Source organism: Microcebus murinus, chromosome 5, assembly GCF_040939455.1.
Source record: "Microcebus murinus isolate Inina chromosome 5, M.murinus_Inina_mat1.0, whole genome shotgun sequence".
NCBI lineage: Eukaryota > Metazoa > Chordata > Mammalia > Primates > Cheirogaleidae > Microcebus > Microcebus murinus.
This window is the reverse complement of record NC_134108.1, coordinates 56441870-56466820: the sequence shown is the minus strand read 5'-3', so window position 1 is coordinate 56466820 and position 24951 is coordinate 56441870. Positions and strand designations below refer to the sequence as shown.

At 33.5% G+C, this 24951-nt stretch overlaps 1 protein-coding gene across 4 annotated transcripts in view; it reads right to left on the bottom strand.

The window, feature by feature from the left end:
* ASCC3 (activating signal cointegrator 1 complex subunit 3) overlaps positions 1 to 24951 on the bottom strand; it is a 318336-nt gene that overhangs the window by 196648 nt on the left and 96737 nt on the right. For all 4 annotated transcript variants that reach the window (XM_076003099.1, XM_012738813.3, XM_076003097.1 and 1 more), the window contains one exon: positions 3944 to 4108. In XM_076003099.1, the coding sequence (XP_075859214.1) occupies positions 3944 to 4108 (165 nt within the window). The remainder of the gene's footprint in view (positions 1 to 3943; positions 4109 to 24951) is intronic.

The window sequence follows — 24951 nt, the reverse complement described above, 5'->3', positions numbered from 1 at the left end:
TTTTTATAGTAAATATGTGATACACTGGCAAACACCAGAGACTCTTTTTCTGTTAAAAATTCATTTTAAAGCAACCACTTTTTAAAATCTAAATGTATAATCCTATCATTCAAAAAACAGTTAAACTTATGTGAGAAATATTTTATTTGAAATAGGAATAATTTGGAATTTTATGTCCTAAGCCAAATATTGAAGCTCTATACATTGTACATATTTACCTAAAAAATAATCAATGCTGAAAACTATAAAAAAATTAAAATTTTACAGCTTCCTCTTTTTAATTAGCCCAAAGACTAGGCAGTAATTTTTTATGATGTTTTCCCTCGCATAAAATCCATGTTCAGAAAAATTCTCCCTATTCACTAATAAGCAAAGTTAGTTAAGAAGACAACTAATATTAGTTTCACATTGTTAAATAAAACAGATTTGGCATTTCTTATACTTTTACCTTTTCTAAATTTTTCCTAGTCATGCCAAGTGTGCTATGAATTTCATCTCTAATCCCACCAAGAAATTTCAGTTCCTCAACAAAATCTACAATGTCTTGGAACTGAGTTTCCTATGATGATTCTATATTTAGTTACACATGTTGGAGTATGATGTGATGTGAAATTGAAGTGTGATGTGATGTGCCATCTGCTGGGAACAACTGGTAATCACAAGGAACAAACAAAAACAGGAACTTTTTAATAAAAATTGTTATGAGCACTGCCTTATACTTTGGAAATATGAGAAGAATCACATAGATACTTCTGTCAAAGAGATTAAAACCTAGCAAGGGATACAGATGAAGACAGAATTAACTAGCAAGTTTTGAAATTATAAGGAAGGCTATGATATGTGCTAAAAATGTGCAATGAAGGGGAGTGCAGAGGAAGCAGAAAAGGTGTAATTCATTCTGAGGAACTAGAAAACAATTCATAGAAGAAGTGGTATTTCACGGTTTCAAAAGAATAGATTTTCAGTAAGTGGATGTGTGGAGTTAAAAAAAAGGCATTATAGAATTTGGCATTCATGACTCTTATCTCACAACTAACAGCACATTCTGCTTCAAGTACAATTAATTTAGTCTCTGAATGAAGGTATTTGAAAGGGAGTAGAGAAAAATCAAATACTTTTGTGTGGGTAACAGATACATATAAGTTAAAATTAGACAGACAAAAGCTTTAATAATCTTTAATATCCAGCCAAGGAATTTGAATATTTTTCTTAAGACATCAAACAGCAAATAAACAAGGTTTATGGGCATGGTAGTGCAAAACTATAAAATCAGAATTTGTTCACAATGGGAAGAAGGAATTACTATATATCTATATTATATATAATATATATTTCTATAACATATTAAGATATATTATAGATTATATAATTATATTACATATGTAATAAATCCATAATATATAATTTTATATGGTTTATATTAATATTTCTGGATATATAGAAAATTATTTATTCTTATTTTATATAGAAAAATATACATGTATAAAAAATTTATAAAATGTTTTTAAACTTAAAACTGTTTAAAAATATTATACATGATATACAGTGTTATGTATATGCACCTGTGTACATATATAAAGAAAAGATTTGCAGCAAGATTGCAATCTCTGGTGTTATAGGACTGATTGCTTTTTCAGTGAAGAATCCTAACAAATATATTAATGATATTTACTTGGCCTCTAATGTTCCAATATTCCAGAAAGTCCTTATTTGTAGATTAATTTTAGCAGGATGGACATGGTCTCTCTAGATGGCTCATTGAAAGTAAACGTGGAATATGTAGATTCATGCAGAATGGCTCTCTGAAAATAGTGATAGGTATAAAATATAACGGTATAAAATCAAAGCATTTTATGATCAAAATAGCTCTCTTTCATATAAATGATGCCCTGTATGTTCTTTTTGAGATATCATATATAAAATCTGGGCCAGGAGGCCGGGCGCTGTGGCTCACGCCTGTAATCCTAGCTCTTGGGAGGCCGAGGCGGGCGGATTGCTCAAGGTCAGGAGTTCAAAACCAGCCTGAGCAAGAGCGAGACCCCGTCTCTACTATAAACAGAAAGAAATTAATTGGCCAACTGATATATATATAAAAAAATTAGCCGGGCATGGTGGCGCATGCCTGTAGTCCCAGCTACCCGGGAGGCTGAGGCAGAAGGATCACTCGAGCCCAGGAGTTTGAGGTTGCTGTGAGCTAGGCTGACGCCATGGCACTCACTCTAGCCTGGGCAACAAAGCGAGACTCTGTCTCAAAAAAAAAAAAAAAAAAAAATCTGGGCCAGGGCACATCAATTGTAGCAAGAAAGGACCTGAAGACTAGATTCAGCAGTTTCAGACTTCTCCATGGTTCATCATGCACTCTTGAAATTATACTTAAATTGTATATTAGCTAACATCTCTGATTTCTGTGAATCTACTTTGAATATTTCAACCCTTTGTGTTTTGTGTATGTGTGTGTATACAAATATTTTTAACTTATGTGGTAAAACATGAACATGTCCCAAATGCTCCTCCAATTCCATTTCTACTGCAAGAAACCACTTTTTTCAGCTTGCTGCATACTCTTTCATGTATATGCACCATACTCTAGGCCAACTTAAAATCTAAATGTAAGCAAGAACTTTGTTTTGTTTACCACTATATCCATAGCTTTATTAAGCAGCAGTTATTGGAGAGGGATGGATTCGAGGGAAGTTCTTTGGTAACAATAAAAGGGACTTTGCAATTCTTTTAAGCTAAAGTGACAGTGACTACTGAGAGGGAGAAGGTAAAGACATAGAAGAAAAAGGGTAACTTATGGAGTGAAAGGAATTGAGTTCAAGGCAAAGGGAGATAGGACTTCTGAGAAAAGGTCAAGAGTATAATAAAAGGTATGTTTGTGGTGGGGAGGAGGGGTTGTTTATTTTCTGGGTAGGGAGAGGAAGGAAAGGGATGGAAATTGAGGGCGTTCAAACACAAAGGACTCTATTTCCATTCACTAAAAAGTACTGTTGTATAAGAATGAGGCACGGGAGGATGATGAAGAGTGACAGAGGAGACTGGTAAAGCTCAGAAAGGGTCATATTAAGGAAACAGAAGAAAAACCGCTTAGAAGTTACAGGGTAATCCCAAGGAGCCCGGTGAATTTAGAGGCATGAATACATAATCTACATCACAGTCTATGAATGTATATTGATGCTAGTCTACAACACTGTGTAATCTTCTCCACTAATGATTGGCAGTCTGGCTAGAGGTGCAGACACGAGTCAACTGATTCACTGTTGTAATTTTGCCAGGTACTCAGGGGATAAGTAAATTAAGGTTATTGACAAAAGAATTATTTGTCATGGAGTCTTGACTATTTCAGAAAGAAAATAAAGGCAGGAGAATATGAATAAAAGACAATAACAATGTGGAGTCAAGGAATTAGAGTTCTTGATTAGGTTGAAAAATAGGTGTTCATCTTTTTTCTATATATGCATAATCTGCCCAAAAATATCATTTAAATACTCATGAGTATTCTAAGTTATCTTTTCACATAATGAAAATGGGCTTAGATAGAAAATATCATAAGAATCCTGGCACCAGGAATTTACCAGTTCTAGTTTGGACTATTTATGAATAACCAACAAGGTATAAAACTAGAGACAATATGCACATGTCCCCCTTTAAATATATTAATTAAAATGTCAGTATTAGATTTAGCTTTTCAGCACAGGTTTAGAAGGAAATTTTTCCTTTATTTATTCAGGTTAATTTAAAGAGATTTCAATAAAATAAGATTTGAAAGAAAAATAGATAGAGGACTTTTAATGTGAAAATGAAATAGCTAAAGTTTTCTCCACACTAAAATTATCTTTATTCCCATGAACAATGCATATTAACATTTCATTTGAATGCTACATTTTAGGTTTAAAAACCTGTTCATCCCTCCAATATAAGCTTATAAATAACTACCTCTTACCTGCCGTAAAGTACGTGCAACTATGCTTTCTAATACTGGTCCTCTATCTTCATGCAGCAAATGAACTTCATCAAGAATGAGGAGTTTAACAATTTGGGAAAGAGCGACATCCCCAACACTCTTTCTTGTCACTACATCCCATTTTTCTGGTGTGGTCACAAGCATCTATAAGAAAAGACCATCAAATTAAAAAGGGAAAAAAATCACATATATTATTTAAATTTCAACTGTGTCATTCAAAAAGAAATAATTCTGGTCATCTCTATACAAAGCAAATGAAAAATATTTAAAATATCCCAGAACAATGTCTAATTCACTATAGATAACATTCATTTAGAGAGGACAATTCTTTAAGCTGTGCTACCAAGCAATTATTTAAAACTCACTGAAGGTAGTTTGTCAGTGAATCACAGTGTGAAGAGTACAAAATATACAAATATTTTTAAGTGGGATCATACAATGTAAAAAACCAACACTGTCCATTAAAGTGGCATGTATTGATAACAATCTTTATTTGAAAAGGGACTAGGAAGTGACAGAAGCATATAAAAGGAAATGAAAGAAAAATCAACAATCCACTGTAGCGTTAAACCTACTCTGAATAATAATAGATTTAAAATAACCCAAAATATATTATCATAAACATACCTAGAGATCACTTACTAACAACCCTTTCCATTAAAAGTCCTTGAAAAACACACCCATGTTTTTTTTTAAAAAGAACAACCAGCAATTCTTCTAAACTGTAAATTAATGACACATTAAAATATAAAATAAAGCTAGTTTATTATTAGTAAATGTTAGGAGACATACAAAGCAAATATTATAAGTTATAATAATAAATACAAAGCTTGGCTATTTACCTCACCACAAATTTAGAATACTGTTCCTTATAATTAATGTTAGGAGGTAATAAGGTGATAACAATTAAATTACAAAATCAAATTTTCCATAAATCAGAAAGCTACACAGGTTGAGCATTCTTAATCTAAATATCTGAAATCCAAATGCTCCAGCAAGCATTTTCTTTGAATATCATATCAGCACTCAGAAAGTTTCAGGTTTTGGAGCATTTTAGATTTCAAACGTTTGGGTTAGAGATGCTCAACCTGTACCACCAAATCTTAAAAATCCTTTCTAGCATTTTATTTTCTATACTTTACTTTCAGTACAGTAATCAGTGGCTTCATTTATATCATTTTTGACCAATTCAGTTCCCTCAACTAAAATGGCTAGAAAATAAAGTATCATATTTCCTTAATAAAATGGAACACATGCATGACAGTACAATCTGCTCCTGTATGAGGGCATGGGTTAACTGTCAATATTTTAACTGTCAACTTAAATTTTTCTCAGTACATGTATTCACCCCCTCAGCTATATAAAAATCATTATTCAAAAATGTTCCAATTTTAGCCTGTCCACTGGGGACAGGGAAAATGGGAAAATGGCATAGTTGAGATGCTTATACACTACCAGTATGCCAAAATTTTGATATACTTAATTTTAAAATGTTTTTATATTTGACATCAAAGCCAAAGCACGTAAGACTTGCCAGAACAATTCATCTTAACTATTATTAAAAAGTCCTTATATTTGCATATAGTAAAATAACAATATTTAGTTTTTCATGATTATTTAATGACCACTCAATTATTCCTTTCTCTAGCTGAAGTATATTTCTTCTCAAGGAGGAGAAGAGTAGAGAGGAACAGTAAAATTTTTAATCTAAACTTTTTATAATTATTTGCATAATCCACTAATTGGACACCACAGCAAACCCTTTATCAAACATTCCAGAGACATAGTGCCTCACTGAATGAAGAATGTTGTGACTGAATCCAAGTATTTATAGACTTGCCCCAAATGGAATTCATTGCATTTTTAGTTAAGAATTATGGAAGAGATCACAAAGCTTCTTGCCAAATAATACCTGTGAGAGAAATGAATTTGAGTGTGAATTTTACACTTTGTTCTTTATTTTACCCCATGTATGACTAGATTTAATTAATCTAATGCTCTTTGAGAACAGAAAATGCAAAGATTCAATAGGTAGAAAAAACTGTTACTATATCAGCCAGCGAGCAATTACAGGCAGATAATCAGCCTCTAGTGTTAGACCCCAGAGCTATCCATCTAGATTTTCTGGCTTTACAAGAAAAATTGCATTGTTTTTAAATGTATTTTTATTCATATTTTTTACTCTACAAATAGTTATTAGAGAGATGAAGATTAAAAAGTGTTTAGTGTTACTGGAGTGGCTTTAACTGAACCAGAATGATGACAAATCAAAATGGTGGTTTGGAGGAGGAGGAACAGACATAAAAGAGGCAATAGGGATCATTCTCAATAGGTGAAATGTTTCTAGACCTTATTAGTAGTGGCTTGCACATTTGCCAAAACTCAATGAACTACATATTTAAGACTGTGTTTCATTCTATGAAAAGTGAACCCCAATTTTAAAAAATTTTAAAAAGAATAAGAGACCCCTAAGATATATATCAATCAAATGCCATTGTTTGGATTTTGACTAAAACAAACAGCTATTTTTAAAAAGTCAACTGGGAAAACAAAGACTAGATATTAGATAATATGAAGAAAATGTTGTTAAAATTATTTAGTGTTTTTATGGTATTGTGGCTATATTTTTTGCAAAGAAGTTCTTATCTTTTAAAGATACTTGTCTGTTTATAAATGAAAAATGTAAAAACCATAAAACTAAAAACAGTAGTTAAAAACAATATACTTCTTGTTTAAAGCAGAAAAATACTAAATTGCCACCCTAATATATTAATACAATATTAGAACTAAATACCAATGTTTAAGGATAGTAAGATTTAAAATTTTATTTACCTACCTAATGATTCTGTCATTCACTTATTTTAAATGCTGAAGACAATTTATAAATTCTTCTATAAAATTGAACTAATTGTTTCCACCTTCCCAGGCTGGTAGGCACCAAACCTCTGGTGCCTAGTATACACACATACACAAACACAAACACACACACACACACACACACACACGTAGGTAACAATCACATTCTTGAACTCTCTCAAATTCCACACCCCCCCCCCAAACTATCTTACTGGATGCTATAAAATAAATCTTCCAACCTAAAGTTAGTTATGCCAAAATCTTGCTCCAAGCATTCAAAGCCTTTGCAGTGATAATTCACAACTCTTCAGTGTGTATTTGGTCTCAAAGATTTTTAGTTTTTTTCCCTCTACTCTCAAATTCATTCTTGGCCTGTCAACACTTCCCAAACACACCCTTACTTTCATATTTGCAAGTCTTTGTTTATACTTGTCCCTCCCACTACTAGTATATATATGGTTCTCTAAAACTTCACAAATAAAAATTCTACCTATCATTCAAAGTCCAAATCAAATTGTTACATTCTCATCAATAAACATTTCTCAATGTGTCTCAACAAGAATAAATTCCTTTCTCCTCTGTCCTTCTATAACACTTTGTCTAGCTAGTGAGTACCGATTAGTCTGCCTAATATTCTGGTAACCTTGACTGTAAGTGAATATAAGACAAAAAATAAATTTTTCTCCCCTAAAGATCTACAATTATAGCACTATTGTCCATGAGTCAAAAGTAAAAACCAAATTATCTAAAAATATATTAATATAAATTTACAAATGCAGTATGTGAGTGTGAGAACAAACAGTAACCTGTGTGTATAAATGCTATTATGATATAATAACGATGGTATAGAATGTAATATTGAGCAAACCTGTAAGCCAAAAGATGAACTGAAAATCACAAATATATTTTTCCATACTTACAAAAAAAACGGAGGGGGGAGAGAGAGGGAGAGAGAGAAAGAAAGAGAGAGATACTACTACACAACTATCATAAAAGTCATAAAGACAGAAATGTGTTTACAGATGATATGGAGCAACTGGAACTCTCATAAAGCAATGGTGGGAATATAAAGTTATACAACAACTACTTTGCTTGGTCATATCTACTGAAGCTGAACATATGCATGCCTTGTTACCCAGCAATTCCATTCCTAGTATATAATATATACTCAATAGAAATATACACATAAATGCACCCAAAGATGTGTATTAAGAATTTTCATAGCTGTATAATTTATAATATTCCAAAATTAGAAACAAATCTAATGTCCATCAACAATAAAATGGATAAATAACTAGTAACATATTTACATAATAGGATACGATATGACAAAAATGAGTAAATTACTAAACTATATGTAAGAACATATGAAAAAAATCTCATAATCTTAATGTTAAGTGAAAGAATCCAGGCACATAGTATATAACTTCATTTATAAAATGTTTTACAACAGGTGAAACTAATGTAGATGTTAAAAGCTAGGATATCTGGAAAGGAAGAAGAGGGTAGTAGAGAATGGAATAAAGAGACTCTGGGGTGCCAGTATTAATAACATTTTATATCTTGATTTGAGTGGTGTTAACATCAATATATTCACTTTAGGAAAATTCATCAAGCTGTTCACTTAGAATTTTTTTATGTTATTGCATATTTTATTTCAATAACAATAAGATGTGCATATAAATGGTACTATAATGATACATAACTTACATTTAAAAACAAAGCTTAAATGACAAGAAAGTACATATGAACTATAATAGCTAAAAGGTGAATGAGAGCTTTCCAGAAAAATAAAGAATAATATTTTAAGCAGAGAGGAAAACATAAGCAAATATGTTCTTTGTGCTTCTTATACTTTTATCACATATTATCTCTTGTGTGATCATCTATATATAAATATGTCTTTATGTGTAGCTTGCCAGCATCTTGAGGACAGGAAACTTACATGTAAGTCCATGTTCCTTAACCTGTTGACTGGAAATACTTTCTTTTTTTTAGAAGTATAGATGCCAAGTTCTAAATCTAGGCCAATTTTATGACCATTTATTGATCTTCCCCTCAAACAGGAACTCCCATATGCATCAAAAGCAAAAAGATGAGAAAGTGCAACATATTTATGGGAAATCTTTGAACCAGAAAGAGAAATAAGACACATGTGATTTAAACTTCATAATCTTTATATTGCCTTAATGTTATTCCTGTTGGTCTCTATTGAACATCATCAACAAAAAAGAATTTGTTCTTGTCTTTTCAGATTTCTGATATATACTCCGAATTACTTGAAGGCATAAAATTCCACAAGTTAACTTTTTTCTTCTAGTCCCCCAAATCCCATTTTATTGGTAAACCCAAGAAGATAAAATGACTTTTTCAAGTCCTGCAACTAATTAGTGGAGAATTAGGGGTCTCATATAAGTCTCTTAGCATTTACACTGACCCAAAGACCCATGCTCCCTTATATGTATACCATGGAGTACTATTCAGCTCTAAGAAACAACGGTGATATAGCACATCTTGTATTTTCCTGGATAGAGCTGGAACTCATAGTACTAAGTGAAGTATTCCAAGAATGGAAAAACAAGCACCACATATACTCACCAGCAAACTGGTATTAACTGAGCAGCACCTAAGTAGACACATAGGAACTACATTAATTGGGTATTGGGCAGGTGGGAGGGGTGAGGCGGCCGGTATATACATACATAATAAGTGAGACGTGCACCGTCTGGGGGATGGTCACGCTTGAAGCTCAGACTTGTGGGGGGAGGGAGGGCAAGGGCATTATTTAAAACCTTAAAATTTGTAACCCCATAATATGCTGAAATAAAAACAAACAAATAAACAAAAAGAAATAAAATAAGTTTGGGGCCACAAATTACCAGGTATAGAGACATTAAGAAAGTGTAACCAGCTCCAAGAACAAAGACACCTTTTTGCAGTTCTCTTGTTTCAAGTTCCCAGGTCAGCAGATTCGTTGACCAGATCTTTGTAATTTTCTGTTTCACTGATTCCCCTCCCCTTTGAGTTGTTTTTCAGAAATGGTGAACTCTCCTTGCAGTAACAAGATAATCATGAAGCCTTACACTACCCAATTGTTCAAAGAAATCAAGATAAATAGAATTTCACCAGAAATCTTGCCCAAGGACCTGCTGAGCAACATACTCCCCACCACCTACATGCCCACCAGACCTAAGGGATGACCAATTACCAATAGCTCATTATACTACTAAAATCTCCACCCTGGGAGGGGCTTATCTGCCATTTTTTGAACATGGGATGTATGTGCCAGTATGATTTCTCACTGCACTTGCGTGCCCTGCACTCCACCCCAAATATGTAATGATGCTCACTCACTTCATGCATTATTCATTTCACAAACAGAAAAACTTCGAGGCAGATTAGAGGCAGTCTTCCCACCTCCCATCTTCCGCAATAAATTTCCTTCCTTCCTTGACAATCCTTCCTCATATAGACTCAGAAATTGGCTTTCTGTGCCATGAGCAACTGAGCCAAGGAAAAAACCCCTGTTGAGGACCCTTAACAAAAGGACCTGCTTTCTAACTTATTTTCAGACTAAAAGCTCTTTTAAGCCTCTCTTTTTCCACCCTTTCCTTCATGTAGCAGTCTCTCTCTGGTCCCCAAGAGAGAACCATCCAAAGCTGGGGACGGCCTATGATCAATCTCATACTGTATGTTTATGGGAGCACATGTTAGTGTTTAGGGAAGAGAGTACACTAAGTGATAGTATGAAATGCATCAAAAAAAGTCATGCCATTTCAACCTCATTTTTACTTCAGATAAAGTCAATGAGAAGGTAGATAAGGAGTAAACACCAGACACAGTACATATGGTTTTCAATAAGAATCGACAAAGCCATTCATGATATCTTTATGATTAAGAAGGCAAATCAAGGATGGCTGATAATACAATTATGAGATTTCTAAACAATCTTACTCAAAGATTGCTACTTCACAAACCAAGAGAAAAAAATAAATCAAATCAAAATAACGATAACCATTATTTCAGAATGAACAAGCTGGTTCGAGGGGAGAAATAAGAGAGAAAAATGTTTAGAGAAATTTAGAGGAAGAGAAGAGGTGATGGAGAGAGGAGAGAGAGAGAGAGAGAGAGAGAGAGAGAGAGAGAGAGAGAGAGAGAGAGAGAGAGAGAGAGAGAAAGAATGTGTTTGTACAGAAGAAGGCATTTTATAGAAAAGTTTTCATCTTCTTGAACAAATTTTTAAGATCTGACAAACCAAATATGCGTGTTAGTAGCTATGATTCAAATTTGCTGTGAAGAGCAACTATCTAGCCAATGATAGTACCCCAATTCCTTAAATCTTCACATTTTAATTAATTCATAATATGTAAAATATAGTCCTGAAGCTCTTTTACTATTGACAACATATATCTGGCTTAAAACAGAGAAATGTTTGCAATGCCTACAAGTAGTCTGCTCTATGTTTAATTCATCCTGTTACATCAACTGTGAAATTACACAAGTCATACTGATATGATACTGAATTTTAAGCATTTTTAAAAAATCATTTTAACTGTTGGAACAGTTTTTTCTTTGAGGCATATGGCTATAAATTAAAAGATTTCAAATTTTAAATCAAAAAGAATATAAGAAATTTTAAAGATAAATGTACATTTTCTTGTCTTTATAATATTTAATACTGATTTTGAAATTTTGGGCACTTAGACTGTAGAAAATGGGAAAAAATGTTTAAGCTAATTATATAAATGACTTTTTAGAACCAGAATGATGAAGTATCAAAATATAGCTATTAAAATCCAAGACTATATTATAACTCATTAACTCTCAAGAGCCATTGATTATAAGTTACATCATTATTTTACATGTCACTTAGGCAAAAAACCACAATCAAATAAATTTTCAAAATGTGTCTTACAACTGATGAAATATGGTACATTTAGTTGAAAGTGCTAAGGATCTATTAACTAAGCTAAAGAGCAATATTCCAGAAAGCTTACTTAATATATTTTCTGTAGTGAAAACTGCCTGGAATTGTTACAAATCACATTCTAATACTATAGGTGTAGACCAGGACACAGTTTGCAGGATTTAAGAAGTCTATCATCCTTTTTAAAATACATAATCACAAATCTAGCCAACCAATAAGCTTATAAATTATAGGAATGTTTTAATTTAAAGATTAAATCTAAAATGTCACATAGTTTACATTCTACAAACATACATATAATTATAGTTATACTAACCTCTGATATACAAATGTCAGTTCTGATTGATGGCATTAGACCCCATAATGGAATCTGACAGTTTGCAGATTGTACCTGCCCCTTGAGATACTATAACAAATCAGTTAGTTCCAACTACTTCCTTTTTAACATTTTTTATGTTCCCTCATCTCCCATCAATTCACATGCATGAGTGCACATTCACACACATAAAGTACAAAGTCCTCTCAAGAACCTAGTTATATTTATGTTAAGGATGGTAGCTTTCAATTATAAAATTAAAATATAAAAACTAATTAGAAAATCTTCAAGTACAAAAGTATTAGTACAGCACACAGTTTCTTGAAAAGTACAGATAGTTTGGTAAAGCGAGAGCATAAAAAATGTCATCTAAAATGTATTTTGGTCTTTTCATTAAAAAAACTCTATAATACTATTTTTAGCTAAAATTTCATATGTAACAGCTATTAAGTAAAGAAACAAAATATAATTTGATAGGAAATTCTAAAACTTTTGAAGGAACAGAGCATGAAATGCTGGGAATAGGGGTGAGAAAGCTCCCCTACTGAAAATTATACATTCAAGGAAATACTTTCTAGGGCAGCGGTCCCCAACCTTTTTGGCAACATGGACTAGTTTCATGGAAGATAATTTTTCCACAGATGAGGTGGGGGCGAGGGGCAGGTGGAGCTTAGGCATTGTCCTGTTTTCCTAACAGGCTGCTGAACTACGGTACTGGGCCGAGGCACAGGGGTTGGGGACTGCAGTTCTACACTACATGTGTTAACATCTGGGGTAGAATTCTCTTTGTGATTCCTTTTGTTGATTAAAAACACTTTGCATCAATCTCAGAATATACATACTGAATGAAGTCTACTTTATGAGCACAAGTTTGTAAAGGACATAGTGCTTGGCTACCCTGAAACTTGACTAATTATATATAATTGAGAAAAATACAAAATGATTTATATTTCTGTGCATACAAACCTCAAAGATCTTGCTGTCATCATTCTAACTGCTTATCTGTAATATCTCAGGATTTCATTTCATGAAAGTCTCATAGAGCAGGTGTCTGCTACACTTAAAATAATGCCTATTCTCACTAATTAAGATAGCTGGCTGTTGGCATGTGACTGATTTGTGGTAGCAACTTGTCCTGTGGTGAGTCCCAATCTGTACAACTGGGATATGGGTCATAGAGAGTTTCCTTGGGTTATTGTAAAGTTGTATTCTTCAAATATGACTGGGCTATGTACTCTTTGAAAGTTAAAAATAAACAACAAACAAAAAACCCAACCTCCCAAAACTCCTCTCATATGACACTGAACATTTGACAATCACTATCTCTCACCTGCCATATTTGTAAAGCCCAGTTTGAGGAGCAATCTCTTATTAAAAAGAAACAATTTAAAACATCATACTGCAATGCCAAACTACTACCCTCAAATGTGATGAACTAAAATAAATATATGCTGCAGCTCTTCACAAAAACAACACAATACCATTTCCTTCTCATCAAACTAATTCTAGACATTTGATATTAAAATATTGTATTTATTTGAGAATAATTAATCAAAAATTTGTTTTGGGGCTGGGCGCGGTGGCTCACGCCTGTAATCCTAGCTCTCTGGGAGGCCGAGGTGGGCGGATTGCTCAAGGTCAGGAGTTCAAAACCAGCCTGAGCAAGAGCGAGACCCCGTCTCTACTATAAATAGAAAGAAATTAATTGGCCAACTGATATGTATATAAAAAATTAGCCGGGCATGGTGGCACATGCCTGTAGTCCCAGCTACTTGGGAGGCTGAGGCAGAAGGATCACTTGAGCCCAGGAGTGTGAGGTTGCTGTGAGCTAGGCTGATGCCACGGCACTCACTCTAGCCTGGACAACAAAGTGAGACTCTGTCTCAAAAAAAAAAAAAAAAAAAAATTTGTTTTGGGTCTTCTTTTGAGAGAGATAGAAGAAAGGAGTCATCTAAAACCTTATCAACAAATTATAGTACAATAAAACTGAAACTTACAATTAAAGAAATAAACATTTTTGTAGTTCCTTATTGTTCACCTATTTCAATTATTTAAATTATTTCTATTTTGCTTAGAAAAAGAACAAGGGGCAGGACATGGATACTATTTAATCACAGTTTATGGCTATCCAAGGAGAGCTTCCCAATGGAAGTTTGTGACTCACTCACTCACTGAATGTCCTTAAATGCATATCTACAGTAAGGAAGGCAGAGATAATAGGAAACGTAGAAGCTTATACTCTAAGAAGAAAACACTGCTTGAGCTGGGACAGCTGCCCTGGTAGATGACCATTATATTTTATAACATTGTACAAGAAAAGGGACCACATTTCTTCTTTGCTTTTCTGTGTTTTCTCCTTAAAGTATAAGCACCAATATGACTACAATGTAGAGCCCAGTGAAATCATACATTTTCTGCATTTTTTTCTCTCCATTCCCATTCCACTCCCTACAGTCTAACAAACTTACAAACACTGAAATAAAGATCAAACAACACTTACTTGTTATTGGTTTTGAAGGGCCTTAACAGAAACTTATACATACACTGAAAATGGGGTTTAATAACATGATAAAGAAGGAGAAAAGCAAATGTGACCAAAGTATCTGTGACTAAGTATAAAACCTGGCTCTAAGCTCTCTTGACACACAACTAAAAAAGAACTTACACATGGCTCCAAATAGAGACAAAATCAATCCTCAATAAAAAGTGTTATTCTGGCATCAAACTTTAAGAATTGTTTCTTCCACAGTTTCTTCCACTATTCTAGAGACTGAGTGACACAATATATTCAGTCAGTAAACATCTGCAACAACTGCTATGTTTGTTTTCTTGAAATCCCATGTTGAAATTTGACCCCCAATGTGACAATATTGGAAGGTGAGGTATGGTGGGAGGTATCTGGGTCACAGAAGTAGATCCCTCATGAACAGATTAATGCCCTCCTTAGGGGGGTGAGTTCTCACTCAATTCTTTCCAGAACTGATTGTCAAAAAGACCCTGGACCTCTCCCCATTCTGCCTTACTTCCTTTCACCAGTAATCTCTTTGCACATGCCAGGACCCCCTTGGCTTTCTGCCAGTGAGCTGAAGCAGCCAGAGGCCCTCACCAAATGCAGATGTCCAATCTTGAACCTTCTAGCCACCAGAATCATGAGCCAAATAAACTTCTTTATAAACTACCCATTCCCAAGTATTCTCTTATAGCAACACTAAATGGAATAAGGCAACACTTTCAGATTAAATGTAATAGCAACATCATGAGACAACTGCTTATAGCTCCTTCAGACAAAAATCAGAAGACACAGTATTAAAACCCAACATTCTTGAAAATGCATCCAAATCACAAGGAAAGATGTAAAAGGAACCTTCTCCCATCCTCTCCCCACCTTATTCTTCTCCTCTAAAGTAATCACTGTTTATTATATGTCCTTCTTAAAAAGAAACAAAAAATATATTTGCATACCCTCTAAAAATATAAACAAATAGAACATAAGTACACTGTGTTCTGTTCTCATGACAGTGGTTCTTACAAGAACTACAATGATATTGTCAAAGGAGCTATCCAATTTGACACAAATTAGTATACCCAGAGAAATAATCTTTTTCTTGTTCTGCTTCTTTGGGGCTGGGAGATGCTGAGTAGGGAGTAAAGAAGTTTTGTAACCACCCATTACGTAAAACAGAGACTCTGGGCAAGGGGAAGGGAATTTGATACCACCATCTGATAATTATGAAGAGGATCCTCATTACTTGAAGTACAATTTTAAAAACCCTGAAGATTAAATAGGCACTATATATTCATATTATCTTCCTTAAATATAATGAATTTATTAGAACAGAATTTTTGATAGAAGATGAATATCATACATTTCAGCAAGAGTATCAAGCACAGAACTTCAAGTATTTTTTATTAACTATAACAATATGATGTATTTATTATAATATGGACTACAAAATCAGACTGAGTAGTTTGAGTATCAACCATAGTACTTACTAGCAGTGTGACCTTTAGCAACTTACTGTAATTCTCCCTGCCTCAATTTTCTTATCTGCAAAATGGGGATAGCAACAGTACTTACCTATTAGGTTTGTTGTGAGGATTAAGTGAATTAATCCATAAAAAAGATTATAGCACCAGGTACACAATAACCTTAGGTAAATGTTTGCTATTATTACTACTGTCCCTACCCCTAGTAAGGTTTCTAATACTGTTCTGGCCAATTAATAACTAGTTAAGAGCTCCTGTTAAACAAGTAGGTACCACATAAAGGAAAGAATAAAATAATAAACATGATAGTAGCCCAAAATATCAACCTTGGCTTAATTACAAAATATACTTCTAAGTAACAAAACAAATTAACCTACTCTACCAAATTAGTTGATGGTAGAAAAAGATACAACACAGAATATTGCCTTTTACTTCTAGTTAATATATCTCTATTTCTGAGACCACATTGACTAATAACACAACCATCATTTCCAATCCTAGTTAATCAGAACAAAATATTAGAGCAGGCCCTAAAACCTCTAGGTTATACAACCTAAAATCAACATAAAAACATTATATGTTACATGGTAAGGAGGAAGGTACTACTAACAGATATCCTTCTTTTTATTTTAATGCTGTTTAATTCTCAGTAAGAGTAAAAGCATATTGGGACAAAATACCAGTGTATGTAATAGGGATAAGCTCCCAAGTAATCTGATATTGCAATTTAAGAACAATTAGCTAAATCTGACAAATTTCCAGGACCCCTTCTAGGACCCCAGGACTCCAATGCCCATCTCTTTTTGAGTTTACTAAACTAGTTTTTCACCATACTAGCCAGGTTTCATTTAAGCACATCACTTTCCAAAATGATTTTAACACACTATCAGCAAATGGCTGGACCTGAAGTTACACTGTAGGTTTGCCTACATACATTGCTTTCATTATCTTTACCTATTAATTTATCATGGTGAAATAGCTTTGTATTTTAATTAGTATTTTTTGATTGCTACTAATGCTTAACATCTCATTTTTTGACACTTTGTATTTTTCACTGTGGAGTCTATTCTTGTATTTAGTATTTATAATTTGCATAAATTCTCCCTTTAATAAAGATATTAGGCATAACAAGGATTTTGGATAGAAATTTGGCAATATTTATCAAATTTAAAATAAACAAACCCTGTGCTCGGCAATCTCACTTTCATAATTTTATCTTAGGAAAAAACACAGATACAGATGAACATAGATAAAGTTCTTTTGAAGGCAATAAGTTGGACGTATACATACTGACATTCAGTAAAAAAAAACAACAAAGTATTATGCACTTTATAGAAACACACATGTACACAAAGTATGATCCTATTTTTATTAAACTAAATGAAACTATATATAAAAGAGTTTGGAAAATACAAAATTTCACTTCTGATAAATTAGCTGTTTGGGACAAGCTATATCCTGTTACAAGTTATAATAAGAAAGGGACATCAGAAGTAGCATCATAACAAAGATACATACTATACCAATTTCTGAATTAAATCAATATCTAATAATATTTACAGATTGCATCATTAAGATTCTGGGTTTTTAAACTGGTTTTAAAACTGTAACTATGCTTAAGTAGCTTAGTGAACAATGATTTCAAATGATTATCATACTTAAATGATTTATGGAAGAGGTAGACAGTATTTTAATAAGCTACATAAATGATTTTACCCTGAATGTCCTTAATTATACATGGCAGAATTTCAGACCTTCCCAAAATCCAGAAGTTGAAACAAATCCTTTGGTACTGATAAAATCTACATTGTGTAAAATTTTTCACTTCCCCTTAGTTTTGTATTCCATATTTTACAAAGTAGTCTAAATTTCTTTTCTTTTCACCTCTTTGTACCAAATAGAGTACTAGGTGACAGAAGAAGGTGGAAGAGTAGAGTGAAGAGTACTGATTATTGTTAAGTTATAAAATTAAACTATATTTTTCAGAGCAAAATACAATCAATGTAGTAAATGGCAATTTCAATGTTAAAAAGACAAGGGCTAAAAGTTAAGCTGGTTTCTCATCTCCAATGAATGACTATAGTTAACCTAAGAACAAAGGATAACCTCGAAATTCATTCTGTAATGATAAATTATGAAATGACAAATGGATGAAAATGGTATTTCTAGTTACTAATTTGAATGTTGGGGTCCTACAGGGTAATTTTGTAATTGTCAATGTTTTATTCAGCAGGATGTTCATTTTTCAAAACCTAGAGTTTTTATTTTCTATTACATACATTTTGTTTTGTGGTATGCACTTCTACTTAATCATATACACTTTTGATTTTTCCAATAGAAAAAATTTAGAGATGCTGTAAACAAACATCTAAGGAAGAGTTAAATAAAATATAAAACATTCATGCAATACAGAGAGCACTATGCAGGACTCCAGGAAGCTGGAGGCAGTGATTTCTCAACTGTATGATTGAGAATTGTGTCAAAACTGGTTTAAGAACCAGGAAAGCATGAGGTTTATAAATATCCCCTTAAACTGAAGCACAAAGACCGTAAGTGTAAGCTTCATAAAAGGGAGTGGCTTAGCAATAACTGGCTTTTTTCTCAACTGTGGTAAGACCTTTTGTATACATGTAACTGTGTGCACCATAACAAAAGAAAATATGCATATGTGCACATCACTGCCTCTGCTTCTGCTCTGTATTGCCACCATACTTTAAGCATTATGTTCACACTGTTAAATAGGACTTTCTGTGATTATCATAATGTTCTATGTGTGCGGTATCCAAGTTGGTAGCTACTAATAACTATCGAACAGTTGAAATGAAGTTAGTATAAGTGAGGAAAAGAATTTTTAATTTTATTTAATTTTAATTTTAACAGTCACATGTGGCCAATGGCTGCTGTATCGAGCAACATTGCTCTATATTCCTAATTTAATAAATGATGAATATGTGGCAGGTTTGTGTGCCTGGCATTTTCTCACCAATCAGTAAATCGCTTTTTGGGTTACTCAATGTCATTAAATTTCTTGTAGATAAGGTATCTATTGACATAGGTAAGTGTTCATGGTATATTGTTAAAGAATAAAAAAAGAGCACGGTATAAAGCAGTTTATTTATATGGTTTTATTCAAAGATAGCTAATGCCTATTAAAAACGTGTTATGTGCCAAGTACCATTCTAAACACTTCACATGTATAAAATCAACAAACTTTCATGTAAAATCATCAACTCAATTTTTAAAAGAATGGTTTTAAAATAAAGAAACTAAGCCACATAGAGTTTGAGTAACTCGACCAAAGAAACATGATAAGTGGCCAAGCCAGTATTTCAGCCCCCATGATGTGACTTCAGAGACTATGGTCTCAACCATTATACTGTACTTCCTGTAATTAAATATATGAACATGATCTATATTAGCACAAAAAATACAAAGTTAAATTCTGTATGTGCTTGTAATAACTTGTGATTAGACATGTAATGGTATTTTTGTTTATCTATTTGTTAATTATTCTGTAATGAATGAATATGCATTGAAATGAGAAGCAAAACAATCAAAAAACCTAGAAGCATTAAAAAGGAATTAAATACTTTAGAAGGTATTTAGGTAATCTTTCCCTACTTCTCAAATAATTTCTAATCCCTTTTTGCTTATTTAAGCTTATACCGCCATTAGAGCAATGTTTTCAGGGAGTTCAAGTTTTGCAAATGAATTAAAAATAAACAGCTACAATCCTCCCATTCGTACTTTTATGACATTCTTTGCTGTATGGTTACAAGATAAAATTACACAGTAATAGATAGGGAAAAGTTACCAAAAGTCAACCGAAAACACGTAATTATGGAAATAAGAACTGAAATAATCAAAATAACCTTGAAAAAGAACAAAGTTTTTTTTCTTACACGACCTGACTTCAATATTATATAGTTACAGTAATCAAGAGTGTGGTATTGACATAAAGATAAACATACAAATCAATGAAACAGAAAATAAAATCAGAAACAGACCCATACATTTATGGTCAATTCATTTTCAATTAGAAGTGCCATGGCATCCAACAGTGGAAAAGACAACCTTTTCAACAAGTGGTGGCTATGATGGCTAGTTTTAGATGTCAGCTTGACTGGAATTAAGGGATACCTAGAGAGCTAGAAAAGCAGTACTTCTGGGTTTGTCTGTGAAGGTGTTTTCAGAGGAGACTGGAAACCATCAGTCAGTGGAATGAGTGGAGAAGATCCACCCTCAATGCAGGCAGGCATCATCCAATTGGCTGGAGGCCTGGATAGAACAAAAGGCAGAAGAGAGGAGAAATTTCTTTCCTTTCTCTTCTGGAGCTGAGACACTCTTCTTCTCTTGCTTGCCCTTAGACACCAGACCTCCAGGTTCTCTAGGTTTTGGACTCCAGGACTTATACCAGTGGCTCCCGGGGTTTTCAGACCTTCCTCTTCAGAGTTACACCATTGGCTTCTCTGGTTCTGAAGCCTTCAAACTTAGACTAAATTATACTACCAGCCACCCTGGGTCTCTAGCTTATAGACAGTCTATCATGGGATCTCTCAGCTTCCATAATTGCGTGAGCCAATTCTACTGATAAGTCCCCTCTTTATCTATCTATCTATCTATCTATCTATCTATCTATCTATCTATCTATCTATCTATCTATCTCCTATTGATTCTATTTCTCTGGAGAACTCTAACTAATACAGCAGCAGAATAACGGGCATCCAGATGCAAAAAACCCTGGATCCTTACTTCTACCTTGCACAAAAATCAACTCAAAATGAATCACAGCCTAAAACCAAGAAGTAAAATAACAAAATTTCTGAAAGAAAACACACCAGAAAATCTTCCTTATCTTGGGCTTGACAAATATTTTAATATTTTTAAAATAGAAACACTACACACTTCAGTGGATATCAGTTTTAGTAGAACACTACTGATTTTACCTGTTGCTTGTGTGTGTTGAGGATCATATGTTTTATAAAAGAGTGGTAAAGTATATATTGTTGGGTATTCAATAATACCATTGTGTTATTAGCTATGACACTAAAGCAGATGAAAAATTTTCATAACTTCATTCTTTAAAAGACTGTGCAATTATAAGGAGATGTAGATCTGATTAGTGAGATTCTTATTTTATAAAGGATGGTTCTTAAGAACTCGGGGATAAATATATTTAATGAGTTATAATACTTTTATTTTTCACAAATGTTGGTATATAGCTAGAAATTCCATGATAGTTCCAAGGAAACTGCATTATCTTCGCAGATATATACTCTTTAAACAATCAGTTCCTCTGAAAACTGAACTACACTGAGGAACAGGAACTTCATATTTCAGACACATCAGGTTTCATCTCCCAAGGTATTCACAAAAACATAAAGTCATTTTCCATACTCATTGGTATTTGTGATATTTTCTGAAATCATGAATTTATTTTCATCACATACCTTTGAAAATTTTAAGATTCTCTTATTAAAGGATCTCAAAGTTCAAGTTAAATGTGTGATGTCATATGAATAAGAAAGTACAATCTTATGAGATCCTCAAAGCTTGATAAGTTGTGGCCATTCAGAGGCACAATCACGGTGTATTACAGCCTTAAACACCAGGGCTCAGGTGATCCTCTGCCTCAGCCTTCTGAATAGCTGGGACTAAAGGTGCATGGCACTGCACCTGACAAAATGCCTTCTAGATGGAGGCATTTTTCAGAAGACTGAAAAGTGAATAAAAGTAGCAGGACTGTATAGGGACCTCAGGACTCAAAAAAAGACTTGGCAGTGAGTTCCTGGGGTTTCTTTCTTTGCTTCCTATATATTCCAGACTGGTGAAGAACCTTACAACTTTGAAAGTCAACGGGGTGTAAAACTATACTTGCCCTTAAAAAAAATAAAATAAAAAAGACCCACACAAGATAACACTGCTCTTTCTATCCAAAAGATGGAGAGGGGGCAGTCCAGATGAGCAGAATCTTTTTGATGGCACCAGCCAAATACCACAGAAGAAAAAAGTGCTCCTTCCCCAACTCACTATGTGCTGAAACTGGCACTGAGGGGATGGGCACATTGTGTAAACAGAGTCCTGACTAGCATCCTACCCATAGTAAATAACAAGTAAATGGTAAATACCAACTAGTACTTAGTAATACCAACCATCTGATAATATAATACCCCAAAGGTCCAGGATACAACTGAAAATAACATGCTTACCAAGAACCAGGAAAATCTCAACTCAAATGAGAAGTACATGCAGCAGATGCTAAATGAGATGGCAAAAATGTTAGAATTATCTGAAAAGACTTTTAAAGAAATTATTTTTAAAAGTTCTTCAAGGAGTACTTTCAAACACACTTGAAACAAATGGGAAAAAAAAATCTCAGCAAAGAAACAGAGGATATTTTAAAAAAAGCCAAAAATTTAGAACCAAAAACCAATAATAAATTAATAAATTAAATACTTATTGGAAGGACTCAATAGCAGAATGTAGACAACAAATGAAAGAATTACTGTACTCAAACACAGGCCAGTCGATTTTTTTCTAATCTAAACAATCACAACAACAGACAGAAAATAGAAGGAGTGGGGTGGAAAACAGATATCAGGGTCCTGTGGGATAAATAATAAAAGATCTAATATTCCTGTCGGCAAAGTCCAAGAAAGAAAGGAGAAAGGATGGTGGGTTAAAGAAATAAAGGCTGCAAAACTCTGAAATTTGACAAAAGACATAAACCTACAGATTCAAGAAGCTGAGCAAACACCAAACAGGATAAGCTAAAAGAAATCTACAACTATACACATCATAATAAAACTTCTGGAAACTAAATATAAATAAAGAATCTTGAAAGAAAGCAGCACAAGAGAAATATCATCTTATTATCTACAAAGAAACAACCATCTGAATGGTGTGAATTTTTCTTTGGCAACCATAGAGACCAGAAAAAAGTGGTGCATTTTTCAAGGGCTGAAAAGAAGTGACAACTCACATGTCAATATAAAGCAAAAATATCTTCAAGAATGGAGTTGAAATAAAGACATTCTCAGACTGTAGGTAGAATGGTAGCAATTGCCAGTAAGAATTGCCAGTTTGCAGATTATGGACCCATAACTACGGCTGCACAAAAAAGGGCAGGGAAAAACCACAGCCTCATTAGCAAAAGACACCCAAAATCAGAGTTCAGAGATGGGATTCAGAGGTGGGAAAGCAGCTTAATTTTAAAGGGAAACATTCAGCAACATGAAAACCTAGTTAAGCATATAATACACAGATACCCAGATAAAACTACAACCTGGGTATATATAATGTCTACTCCTATCTCCATCTCCCCTTTAATCCTACCTTTCACCCTAAGTATATACATATTCTCAGTGAAATAATCAATAGAATATATACCACAGGAAACATCCCCTTGAGTGAAAAGTAGATTGGGGCATTGTAACATAAACACTGAGTGTTAGCTGAGCTCATATGTGTACCTACTACCTACATCCCACCAACCAAGGTTCCTGGAACTCTAATCTAGTGGAGTAATAAAAAGGAAATTCAGCTTTCCCTTCACTGTTGCTTGAGCCTAAGAGATCTGAAAAGAGTTTCCCTCTATCACCAACAAAAATATAAACAAAAACAAACTTGAAATAAACCTCCTAAAGCTACACAGATAAAACCCTTCTACTACAAGGTTGAGCAAATATAAAACAAGGGGAACAATTTCAGAACACATTGACAAAGAGTTACTGCTAGGGCAGGAGAAATCTCTTCTAAAATTTCTGACTAGTGTTTTCATTGAGGTTCAAAGGAATACTGCTCAATGAAACCACTGAAAAATACAGTAAATATTGTAAAATAATACCTCTTCATCAAGTGTACATTTAGGAGAAATTTGAAATTAAAGGTATATGTAGAATAATGAGATATAGATTGGAAAGGTAGATGACAAACCTACTAAGTTTTCAAAGTTGCACAAAATTGCTTTTTAGCTAAGCACCAAAAAGGTACCTATTGTCAGCACTGAATGATTCTCCTGATAGTTAATCTTAGAATTATATAATTTTGTTCTATAAAAGAAAATTTTACATTCAAACTTCAATAAAATCATAACTGATGCTAGAGCTGACAGTCTCTAGTGAACCACAAAATAGATCACATCTTGTATTATACCTAATTTATACAAGATTCTTAACAAGCTATAGGTAGTTTGACTTAATTCAATAAGCAATGAAGAACCAATGAAAGTTTATGAGCAAGAGAATAATATGATCAGAAGAGCATAACAGAAAGTTTGCAAATGAGATTAATTTGCCTTCTCATATAAAAAAGATAAACTAACAATACTGAGAAAGCTGGGGGAAAATGACAGGAAATTTAAGGTTATATTTCATTTAATGCTTATTGGAGAACTTATGTACCAAAAAGTACATTATAGTAATAATTTAGAAACTGTTAAAATTAAAAATTAAAAATGGAGGGAAAGCAGGAAATTCAAACTCCAAAAATAAAAGTGGATATGTATGCACTTCCACATACTTGCAATATTCTCTACTTTGCTCCATCTCAATCTCAAAGGCAGTGACAGCACCAAAATTTTAATCTGTGAGAATCTGTAATGATGGATAGAAGGACAGGGTGAAGAGCTTAGTAACTATACAGTTTCCAGACCACAAAAATTAGCATCATTCGTATTAGGGTTATAGTAGAAAAAGAATCAAGAGCAAGCACAAGACAATAGGTTCAATTACACTATTACTGCGGCCAAGGCCATGGTCCCTGCCTTCACAGAGTGAAAAAATATTGACAAAGGACGTAGACTATAACTAGCCAGTGTAAAAATGGGCAAATGGAGAAAAAAACAGATGTTCACAAACCTTTTGAAAATATAATATATAAATGTAAGTAGATTTTATTTAG